This window comes from Stigmatopora argus, chromosome 2, assembly GCF_051989625.1.
Source record: "Stigmatopora argus isolate UIUO_Sarg chromosome 2, RoL_Sarg_1.0, whole genome shotgun sequence".
NCBI classification, from domain to species: domain Eukaryota; kingdom Metazoa; phylum Chordata; class Actinopteri; order Syngnathiformes; family Syngnathidae; genus Stigmatopora; species Stigmatopora argus.
The window spans coordinates 22,176,072-22,188,123 of NC_135388.1; the positions used below are offsets into that span (position 1 = coordinate 22,176,072).

The 12,052-nt window shown below is 44.0% G+C and overlaps 1 protein-coding gene across 7 annotated transcripts in view; it reads left to right on the top strand.

The window, feature by feature from the left end:
• The window catches only part of LOC144065513 (serine/threonine-protein kinase BRSK2-like), a 115,303-nt gene that overhangs the window by 73,788 nt on the left and 29,463 nt on the right, over positions 1-12,052 (top strand). For 5 of the 7 annotated variants that reach the window (XM_077588452.1, XM_077588435.1, XM_077588460.1 and 2 more), the window contains 2 exons: positions 827-887; positions 3,340-3,997. In XM_077588452.1, the coding sequence (XP_077444578.1) occupies positions 827-887; positions 3,340-3,997 (719 nt within the window). The remainder of the gene's footprint in view (positions 1-826; positions 888-3,339; positions 3,998-12,052) is intronic. The other 2 variants (XM_077588479.1, XM_077588488.1) reach the window with 1 other exon arrangement.

Consider the following 12,052-nt stretch of genomic DNA (forward strand, 5'->3'; position numbering starts at 1 on the left):
GACAACTGAGCTGAACTTTTATCTGTTAAGATTGTGCATGGCACAACAGAAAGTTAATGTTCCATGGCTTTTTTTCTATGAAGAACCCAGAGAGAGTTATTTAGTTATTATTTATTTCATAAATAGTGTTATTTATTTCCTGTTTTTTCTGTGGAGAACTCAGAGAGGGTTATTTAGTTATTATTTATTTCATTCATAGTGTTATTATTTGTTTCCTGACTTTTTTTCTGTAAAGAACCTGGAAAGGGTTATTTGGTTATGTGTGGCTTTCTGGAAAACAATAAAAAAAATTAAGCTCCCCTACGATCGTCACACATTTTCTGTTACAAACTGACACCGGCCCCCCATCAGAGAAGGGAAAGGTTATGTGGCCCTCACAGGAAAAAGTTTGGGGACCCCTGGTTTAGACTATTCACAGCACAAAAAAATGTGGATTAGGACCCAGTAGCGGGGAAGCATGGCCATGGAATCATACGCAGGAATTTACGTAGGTACCTTCGCAGCGATGTATGCAGACGATCCGACAATGAATACCAACTCTGTGGTGTTTAAATACGCACATCAGGAAGTAATCATGAATCACGCGCAGCTGCTCGAACATAACGGCAAGGCAGGAGGGACAAACGAGCGTGGGGATAGGAGCCGGGCTGCTCCTGACACATGTATCTTAAAGACTACGGAAGCCATTGGTTCCTCCCCAAAATAGAAGAAATAAAACATGTTTAAGATCTGGCTTTTTCTTAATTTTTACATGTGTTCTTTTTTAGAATTTTTTATGTGGTGTGGTAGCTCTTGACTTTTTTGTTATGTGTTTATACATGTATAGGTCACGGTCAATCAGTGGAGCATCATCGGGTCTGTCCATCAGTCCGCTTAGCAGTCCGAGGGTAAGTGTTTTTCCATGCTACGGATTCCTTCATTGAAACCTCACTGAGTTCCTTTACTGCCATGTCATGGCATACTCAGGCATGCAGATTATATACTGTATGTTGGCCACTTATCACCAGCTCCATCATGCACCTGTGTGACAGGCCAGAATTGTAAAAAGTCGCAAATGTATTATTTCTGTGTATAGTCTATCATTAAAACGCCGGAAATATAATGTGAGCACACCTGCGATTCTTTGGACAACGATCAACCAATGTTGCAAAGTCAGCAACAATTCGATTTGAGGACATTAGAAGAGTTTAATACACATTGAACACAATCAGTTAGATTTTATCTAAAGCAATAGAAAATATTAAGCAGTTTTTAGATTTTAATTGAAAATCATATTTGAAATAAATAAATCCTCTAAAAGATCACAATTTTGATCAATGCTTTGCATTTTAATTCATTCAGATTCAATTGTGCTTCAGGAATAAATATATACTGTGTCCATCTGAAATCTTGGGTTGGCCATTTGATAAAAGTGAGAGAGGGAAAGGAGTAATCTCTGGTCTATTCAATAAGATGAGACTGAAACAAAAGAATTGATGACAGTATGGAAAATGTAGAAAATATTTAGGTTACTCTCCCAAAAATATTTTTTGCTTTGAATCTGAAAACTACAATTTACAATGATGAACTCCAAACAGCTCGCTTTAATAGCATGGTGTTTTCCTTTTTAAATTTACAGTGGTACCTCTACTTACGAAATTAATTGGTTCCGGAACTTTTTTCATAACATGTATTTTTCCTAAATAAAGCAGTATTTTGTATGTGAATTCTGTAATTCATTCCACGGTCCTCAAACACCCACACACTACTGCTCCTTCATTTCATTTGCTCCAGTAATTTGAATAAAGGACGTGCTTTAACCACACTTGAAAAACTTTTTTTTTAAATTAAAAAAGGACTGTTGTTGTTGGGAGGCAATGTAAGGCCAGCAAAGTGTAGAGAGATTGTCAAGCAGGACGCGACGCTACCGCAAAAAATTCAAAATAAAATGGTTTTAAAATGTTTCGATCGATTTCGTAACTTGGATCTTGTTTTTGTATATTGGAACATTAATTTGCATATCAAAGGGTTTCGCAAACTGAAAATGTCATATGTAGGTAGAAGCATTCGTAAGTAGCTGTACCACTGTAGTACTTTAGGATTCCAAAAATGGAGCCAAGTACTGTAGATAACCATTAAACATGCATTCATTTTCTCAACCACTTCATCCTCACAAGGGTCATGGGCAATGCTGGAACCTATCCCAGCTCACTATGGGCAGCAGACGGGGGACACCATCAATCGGTCGTCAGCCAATTGCAGGGCACGAGGAGACAGACAACCATTCATGCTCACACTCATACCTAAGGGCAGTTTAGGGTGTCCAACTCAGCCGCCGGGCTATTTCAAAATCCATTGGGTGACAAATTTTGTGGTTTTTTTCTAATATTATGGGAGACCTTTTCAAATTATTGCGCTGCAATCAAAGAGAGCTTGAATGGCATGCAAACCTAATTTCGTTTGCGTGAACATTGCTGTTGTTTTATTCTCTATGTTACTTCCTTATAGAGACATTACATGCTATAATCACGAAGCAAATTACACTTGACAAATTATTGTGTATTGTTTATATATTCATTAAGGTTCATTAGTTTGTGCCATTTTCACATACATACATACACTTGTAGTCTATGGCCCTTCAGTGCTAATGTTGGAGCACTTGCTTTATAATGTTGCCACAAGAACAAACTATGACATCATGTCAGATAGGCACTACTGTAGCTTGTTCAGTTGTCAGTTTATCTCATTCCAAAAACTTGCACATCCACATCATTACAATGCATTCACTCTGCTACCTTGGGTAGAGGGTTATGCTTTGTTAGCTTTCAACTCTACCACGAGCTAGTGTTTTAGAGATGCACCGATATATCTAGCATAGATTGCTTTGTTACACTAAGGGACAAACAAATAATTTACATGTGGACCAACCACATGGACACATGGACACAGTTAAAGGACAAACTGAATTATGAAACAAAATTTTGAATAGGTGCGTGGTTTAAAAGACACTGACACACAATGTATGTCAAATGTGGTTCACAAGTAACAGAAAGTCGCTCTAGCTGTTTTGATGTCGGTGCATCTCTGCTGTTAATGCATCAAGAATGCTTCACTGCTGCCTCCTGGTTTGCTGATAATCACTTTGCTAATCGCATGTTGTGTTTTTCTTTTTTTTCTTGCACTCTTATCACCTCCTCCCTGCTCCACTTCTCAACTCATCTGCCACATGCTTTTTTTCTTTTCCTGCCATGCTTTACTCATGGGAATAAACACTTGCTGGTCCACATTGTTACCCATGGCTGCCGGTCCTTCTCTTGGCTGAATCTGTTGTCATGTTTACCGGCGCATGACAAATTACAGCCCAATCGACGTTTTTTCATCCTGCCCCAGTCCCCAGACCTTTGTCGGTCCCCAAATTGCAGCCCCACCCACTCCCTTGATGCCCGCCTTAACGGAGTGGGGCCCCGAACACCCCACATCTTCCAGCCCAAGATGGGGTCTCCCCTTATGCACCCTCGTACCCAGACCCTCCCTGCCAAGCCCAAATTCTCTGCGAAACCTATGCTGGCTACCAGATCCAACCCTCTTCCCAATACAGTCGAGACAACCTCCAACCCCAAGTCTGAACCCTCCATACCAAGCCAGCCTCTAGCGCCCTGCATCCCCAACAGCCCCCGTGTGAAACGGCACCCTCCGCTTACTGTACCCGCAAAGCTTTCCATCCCTCTGTCTCCCATGCCTCCTATGTCACCTCTGCGTCGTCACCACCTGCACCCTGACCACAACGGCAAATCTTTCCACAACTCGCAGGTCACCCCCCATGCTTCTCCCAGAGGAAGTCCTCTCCCCACTCCCAAAGGCACACCGGTGCACACGCCAAAGAACAGCCCGACTGGCACGCCCAGCCCAACACCTCCAACAAGCCCCTCAATTGGTGGCATGCCCTGGCGGACGCGCCTCAACTCGATCAAGAACAGCTTCCTTGGTTCACCTCGTTTCCATCGAAGGAAAATGCAAGGTAGCGTTTGACCGGAGGATTCACATTCTGAGACTATCTAATAGTTGAGTGAGACAAAATAGAACCTTTATAGCTCTAACAATAAATGTATTCCATACTTGAGGCAGTGATATAGATATACTGTGGTTATAGTAGGTTATAGAAGATGTCCCTTTTTTAATGTGTAGTGCAAAAACTGGGATAACAATGGCTAGGTTCTTTCTATAGCAATCTTTATCATCTCTAATCAATTTAACTGAGTCATTTTCACAAGAAAGTCATTTTCTAGTGCGCAAACTATACTTGCAGTATATAACACTGAATAGTAGGTAAAGTTCGGTAATGTCGCACTAGCATAATATTTGCAGTATTAGTCCTTTACAAATCACATTTTTGTGACGGGAGTGGTTCGCGCGTCGGCCTCACAGCTTTGGGGTCCTGGGTTCAAATCCAGGTCGCGTCCACCTGTGTGGAGTTTGCATGTTCTCCCCGGGCCTGCGTGGGTTTCCTCCGGGTACGCCGGTATCCTCCCACATTCCAAAAACATGCATGTTAGACCGATTGATCACTCTAAATTGCCCCTGGGTATGGGTGTGAGTGTGCATGGTTGTCCGTCTCCTTGTGCCCTGTGATCGGCTGGCCACTGGTTGAGGGTGCTAGCCCGGAGTCAGCTGGGATAGGCTCCAGCTCCCCCCTAATGAGGATAAAGCGGTTCAGAAAATGACATGAGAGATGAGATTTTTATTTTGGATGATGTTGAGAAAAAGGGTTACCCAAATCCGGACCGCACATCCTCGCAAGGGTTGTGGGGTTGCTGCACTGTATCTCAGCTGACTATGGGCGAAAGACAGACTACACCCTATAGTGGTTACGAGTCGACTGTAAGGCACACCGAGAGACAGACAACCATTCGCACTCACAATCATACCGCCACCGAGTGGGAATCGATCCCACACTTGCCAGTATCCAAGTCAGGCGAGTGAAACCCTACATCAGGTGGCTTGCCTTCAATTTTACAAATTTTAATTTGATGGCAAGCGCCTAGTGGGTGTAGGCCCGACCAGGCACAGCCGAAGAGGCTATATGGGTTTCCCTTCCCATGTGCTCATTATCTGTGAGAGAGGCCAAAGAGGTGTGACAACAGTTGGGCAGCAGCTAATGTTGGGATCCTTGGCGGTCCGATCCCCGGCTGCCAAAACTAGCTCTTGGGATGTGGAATGTCACCTCTCTGGTTGGGAAAGAGCCTAAGGTAGTTTGTGAGGATGAGAAATTCCGGCTCCATATAGTTAGGCGCACCCACACGCACCGCTTGGGTTCTGGTACAACTCCTCTAGAGGAGAGTTAGACACTTATCCACCTAGGAGTCGCTCACAGTGCGAGGCGCTGAGCAGGTGTGGGCATACTTATTGCTCCCCGGCTCATTGCCTATACATTGGCAGAGCTGCCAACCTCCGACGGCCCCATTTCAGGAGCACCCTTGTCCCATTTCCGGAGTTTATCTGGAGTGAATGCGATTCACGCAAAATCGATATGCGCTGAAGTCGCACAAGATGAATCATTCCTCGGAACTTGTAACTCGGATGATTCACAATGCACTCTTGTCACCAAATTCTTCCGGTTTACAGTGCAGTTGAATCAATATGGCGGAAGCCGTAGCGATAGTGTGAATTTCGAGTCATTTAAATTGGAAATTTGGTACTTTTCTGAAATGGTTGCTTAAAAAAAATTAAGTGACAATTTTTGGGGATTTCCGGAGTTTAGGGAGGTTGTCCGGAGTCCCGGAGTTTGCGTTGCATTTCCGGGTAAACTCCTGAAATTCCGGAGTAGTTGGCAGCTCTGCATTGGGGTCCACCATGGTAGACGAGAGGGTAGCAACCCTCTGCCTTCATTAGGGGGATGAGACCTGAGTGTTGTTTGTGCATATGCACCAAATGGCAGCTCAGTGTACTCACTTTCTTTGGAGTCCTTGGAAAGGGTCCTAGGGAGTGCTCCTTCAGGGGACTCCCTCGTTCTGCTAGGGGAGCTCCTTGCTCACGTGGGCAATGACAGTGAGACCTGAAGTGGCATGATTGGGAAGAATGGCCCCCCTGTTCGGAACCCGAGTGGTGTTCTATTGTTGAGTGTCTGCGCTCCACTGTGGATTGACAATAATGAACACCATGTTCAAGCATAAGGGCACCTTAGGCCACGGTTCGATGATTGACTTTGTGGCGTGTCATCGGACTTGCGGCCGCATGTCTTAGACACTCGGGTAAAGAGAGAGGCAGAGCTATTAACCGATCAGCATCTGGTGTTGAGTTGGCTCCGATGGTGGGAGAGGATGCTGGTGCAGCTCGACTGACCCAAACGTTTTTCGAGGGTCAGCTCGGAAGGCCTGGCAGAGTTCCCTAACAGAGGTTTCAATTCCCACCTCCGACAGAGCTTCTCTCATGTCCGGGAAGAGGTGGGGGACATTGAGTCTGAGTGGACCATGTTCCACGCCACTATTGCTGTAGTGGCATTGCAGAGCTGCGGCTGCAAGGTGGTGGGTGCCTGTCGTGGTGGCAACCTGGTGGTGGACACCGGAGGTAAGTGATGTCATCAGGTTTGAGTAGTCCTATCATGCCTTTTTGCCCAACTCTAGGGGCAGCTGATGGGTCTCGGCTGGCCATGCGGCATGCAGCTCCGGTGGTCTCCGAAGCAAAAACCCATCATGGGAGGAGTTTGGTGGGGTTTATGGACAACAACATTCAAATGGGTTCGAGGAAGTTTTGATCCACCATCCAACATCTCAGGAAGGGAAAGCAGTGCACCATCAACACAGTGTATAGTGGTACGGTATCGGTGGGCCGAATACTTTGAAGACGTCCTCAACTGCACCGACACACCTTCCAATGAGGAAATAGAGCATAGGCCCTCTGAGGCAGATTCTCTGATCTCTGGGGTTAAAGTCACTAAGGTGGTTAAAAATATCCTCGGTGGCAAGGCCCCAGGGGTGGATGAGATTCACCCGGAATTTCTAAAGGCTCTGGATGTTTTAGGGTTCTCTGAGTTGAGACGCCTCTGCAACATCATGTGGACATCAGGTACAGTGCCTGCCTCCTTTAAAAGGGTGGACCAGAGGGTCTGTTCCAATGATAGCGGAATCACTCTCCTCAGCCTCTCTGGGAAGGTATAATCGGTGTACTGGAGAGGATGGTCCGCTGGTAGGTCAAATCTCCAATTCAGGAGGAGCATTGTGGTTTTCCTCCTGGCCATGGAACAGTGGATCAGCTCTATACCCTCAGCAGGGTGGGGGGGCTTCATGGGATTTTGGCGAACCAGTCTACATGTGCTTTTGTGGACTTGTAGAAGGCATTTAACCATGTCCCCCGGTGAGGCCCGGTCCCTCTATGACCGGTGTCAGAGTCTGGTCCGCGTAGCCGGCAGTAAGTCAGATCCGTATCCAGTGAGGGTTGGACTCCGCCAAGGCTGCCCTATGTCACCGATACTGTCATAACTTTAAAGAGAGAATATCTAGATGCAGCCGTGGTGTTGAGGGGTCCGGTTTGGTTGCCTTAGTATTGCGTTCCTGCTTTTTGCACATGATGTAGTTCTGTTGGCGTCATCAGGCAGCGATCTCTAACTCTCACTGGAACGATTCGCAACCGAGTCTGAAGCAGTCGGGATGAGAATCATCACCTCCAAATCTGAGACCATTGTCCTCAGTCAGAAAAAAGATTGCATGTCCTCTCCAGGTCTCCAAGTGGAGGAGTTTAAGTATCATGGGGTCTTGTTCACGAGTGAAGGAAGAGTGGAGTGGGAAATCGACAGGCGGATCAGTGCAGCATCTGCAGTGATATGGACTCTGCATCGGCCCGTTTTAGTTCCAGTTTTAGCCCTATTTACTGGTCGATCGATTTATGTTCCCACCTTCATCTATGGTCACGAGCTGTGGGTTGTGACCGAAAGAACAAGATCCCGGAAACAAGCGACTGAAATGAGTTTCCTGTGTAGTGTCTGGACTCTCCCTTAGAGATAAGGTGAGAAGCTTGGTCATCCGGGAGGGGCTCGGAGTAGAGCCGCTGCACATCCCGATCAAGAGGAGCCAGATGAGATGGCTTGGGCATCTGATTAGGATGGACCCTGGATGCCTCCCTGGTGAGGTGTTCCCGGCACATCCCACCGAGAAGAGGCCACAGGGTCGACCTAGGATGCGCTGGGAAGAGTGTCTCCAGCTGGCCTGGGAACGCCTTGGGATCCTCCTGAAAGAGCTGGATGAAGTGGCTGGGGAGTAAGGAAGTCCGAGCTTCCCTGCTGAAGCTGCTGCCCCCTCGACCTGACCTCGTATAAGCGCAAGAAGATGAAATGAGGTAATTTTACGTTGGTTAATCATTCCAGCAGCCAAAGACCACTGACCACATCTGCTTCACAGTTGAAATGTCACATTGCCTTTGCATGCTATTCCTGCGGTTACATGGTTTTACTCTGGTTACTTAGGTTTTCTTCCAAAATCCTAAAAGATACATGTTAGGCTTATAAAAGGCTACAACTTTCCTGGGGTTTTGATGTGAATCCGATTGTTTGTTCATCTAAACTTGTATGGTAGGTGTTCTGCGATTGGTTGGACCTAGACCTGGGCGATAAAATGATAATGATAATTATCATCAATCAATTTTTGTCAACAATAATAAAAACTTTGGCAAAAAAATCTATAAATTTAAACTGCATTTACACCACCCAAACACCACAAAGAACAGGGCGGGGCGCTGATGCGAAGTGGACGCTATTTCCAGACCGGTACACGGTCGATTGGTCGCCGGTCCTTCGGTCACCGGTCCTTCGGTCGCCGGTCTTTTGGTCGCGGTCTTTAGGTCGCCCGGAAGTTTGGTCGTCGGTCTTTGGGTCGCTGGTCTTTTTTGTCGCCGGTCTTTTTTGTCGCCGGTCTTTTGGTCGCCTGATCGGCTGCTGCCACCTACTGTCAATTTAATAAAAAGCAAATTCACAGATGGTGTTTTTATTGAAGCAGTCCAATGAACCTTCATTCTCTCTGGGAGAACTTGCAATGTTGAAATACTTTAGATTAGATGGTAATTTCTATCAAACAAATAAAAGTATTAGTATACTTTTAGTTAGACAGTATTTAGATCGTTTCAACAGTATTTAGACTCTAAATACTGTTGAAACGATCTAAATACTGTTGAAACGATCTAAATACTGTTGAAACGATCTAAATATCTAATATCAAAATATCAATAAGAGCACTCATTTAACACATCAATAAGAGCACTCATTTAACACATCGGCTGCTGCCATGGACTGTCATAGGCGTCCAATGAACCTTCATTCTCTCTGGGAGAACTTGCAATGTTGAAATACTGGAGCTTTTCAGACATTAATTGGGGGTGATTTTCCCCGGGGAAAGACGGCTATAAACCTCGGCGCGACCAAATGCGACGACCGTTTGCGAAAGGGCCTACATTTCACTAAAACGGGGTAAAATATGCACTTATTGATGAAATACAATACAAATACCGGAGCTTATCAGACATGACTACCGGGCTCTGGGGGTGATTTTCCCGGGGGAAAGACAGCTATAAACCTCTGCGCGACCAAATGCGACGACCATTTGCGAAAGGGCCTAAATTTCACTAAAACGGGGTAAAATATGCACTTATTGATGAAATACAAATACCGGCGCTTATCAGACATGACTACCGGGCTCTGGGGGTGATTTTCCCAGGGGAAAGACAGCGATAAACGTCGACGCGACCAAATGCGACGATATGCGACCATTCGCAAAAGTGCCAAAAATGCACTAAAATGCGGTAAAATCAGCACTTAGTGATGAAATACAAATACTGGAGCTAAAATGACAGTCAATGGCAGCAGCTGATGTGTTAAATGAGTGCTCTTATTTCTCCCAGAGAGAATGAAGGTTCATTGGACGCCTATGACAGTTGATGGCAGCAGCCGATGTGTTAAATGAGTGCTCTTATTGATATTTTGATAATAGATATTTAGATCGTTTCAATTGTATTTAGATCGTTTCAACAGTATTTAGATCGTTTCAACAGTATTTAGATCGTTTCAACAGTATTTAGAGTCTAAATACTGTTGAAACGATCTAAATACGGTCTAAATTTTAGACCGTATTTAGATCGTTTCAACAGCTAAAAGTATACTAATACTTTTATTTGTTTGATAAAAATGACCATCTAATCTAAAGTATTTCAACATTGCAAGTTCTCCCAGAGAGAATGAAGGTTCATTGGAATGCTTCAATAAAAACACCATCTGTGAATTTGCTTTTTATTAAATTGACAGTAGGTGGCAGCAGCCGATCAGGCGACCAAAAGACCGGCGACAAAAAAGACCGGCAACAAAAAAGACCGGCGACCCAAAGATCGACGACCAAACTTCCGGGCAACCTAAAGACCGCGACCAAAAGACCGGCGACCGAAAGACCGGCGACCAATCGACCGCACACGTTCCAGACCAACGTACAGTCGACAAAGAAAATTGTAATGATTGTAATTGTATTTTAACATGGTTAACAATACACCGGCTAACACAGCGCATGAAAGCAAAATGATTATAACACAGCAAACATGAGCGATTATGAGATATAGGACAACATTGAGCCAACCCACGAAAAGATCCAAGTGAAGTCTGCCGGTCATTTTCTTTCTTTCTTTTTTTTTAAATGCCTTTTAAGTACCTACGTACAAACAGCAGCTTTATTGAAAATTCCTTAACCCATTTTAACCCAGTCTCCTCATTTTAGGATTTCCTGTATTTCTTTTTACTTCATATCAAAGTTTACCCATTTCATGCAAATGTTATGAAAATGTTGCAAAAATGTAAAACTTTATACAACTTAAAAAAAGGAAATAAAGTAAGGTAAATTTACATCGTTTCTTTTTGTGAGGCTGAAAATAGTCTGCTTGCCAATGGTGAGGATGTCTTCAGTTGATTATTTTATAGACCGTATTTACTCACATATAAGCCGCTTTTGTCGGACAGAAAATGACTGAATTGAGGGTAGGGCTTATATGCGCATAAAAATATGACATGCACTAAACTGCAAGTTGACGACACCATGACACGATGATTGGATTGGATAACTTTATTCATCCCGTATTCGGGACGCAATGTCACCGTAACGTCATAACGTAATGGCGCCGTGATGTCATGACGTAATGGCGCCGCGATGTCACGACTCAAGACAATGCGGCTAATGCGGTCATTCATTTCAAAATAGAGAAAAGATTAACATAATAAGCTAAACAAAATGTGTTTTGACATCTATGATTATTATTCAATGAAAAAATAAACCGTGTCTTGCATAAAACTTGAAAAATCTTGCTTGTGCCAGTCACTACTCGCTCAGCGCGTCGCCATCTTACCGTAGTTAAACATGCTCTGACTGGCCAGACGCGAGTACACTTGTGACCGCTATTGCTCGCTCAGGCGACCGCTATCTTACCATAGATAAACGTGCTCTGACTGTAGCGTTTACCATTTCCGCACATCCCAATAGTTAAGGCTGATCGAAGGTCGATCGTTAAAATATAAACCTTGATACCTGCGTAATGTGTATGCTATTATTGCACCCATAGACTTTGTGAACACTACGTATACCGCTATTGGCATATTTCATGGTTGTGCTTACGTTACTTCCTTTATAAATTTGTCTATGTGCAGAAAACACCCTCCCTTTCGGAACACAGAAAAGAAATGATTGTACATTTGTGATTATGAAATAAAACAAAATAACGCTTTTCTTTTTTTTCTTTTTCTTTCTTCTTCGAAAGTGACAACTATTGCAATAATATGAACCATCGAAAAAAATCGAGATATTTCCACATTAGAAGCAGTTTGGCCACCACAACATCTTACACTTCTGATAAAAAAAATTGTAATTTATGTCATTAAAAAGCATCGGGTTCTCAAGATAGACTTATTTCTTTTTTCAAATTGAATAAATTGATATACATTTACAAAGACAGGCATATTAACTTATGATATTGACCCTAATTATATGCTTTTGATCCATATAGTATCTCAGGAATACCACGTGTGATGATTCTTCTCAAGACTTTTCCTTCGAAGTAA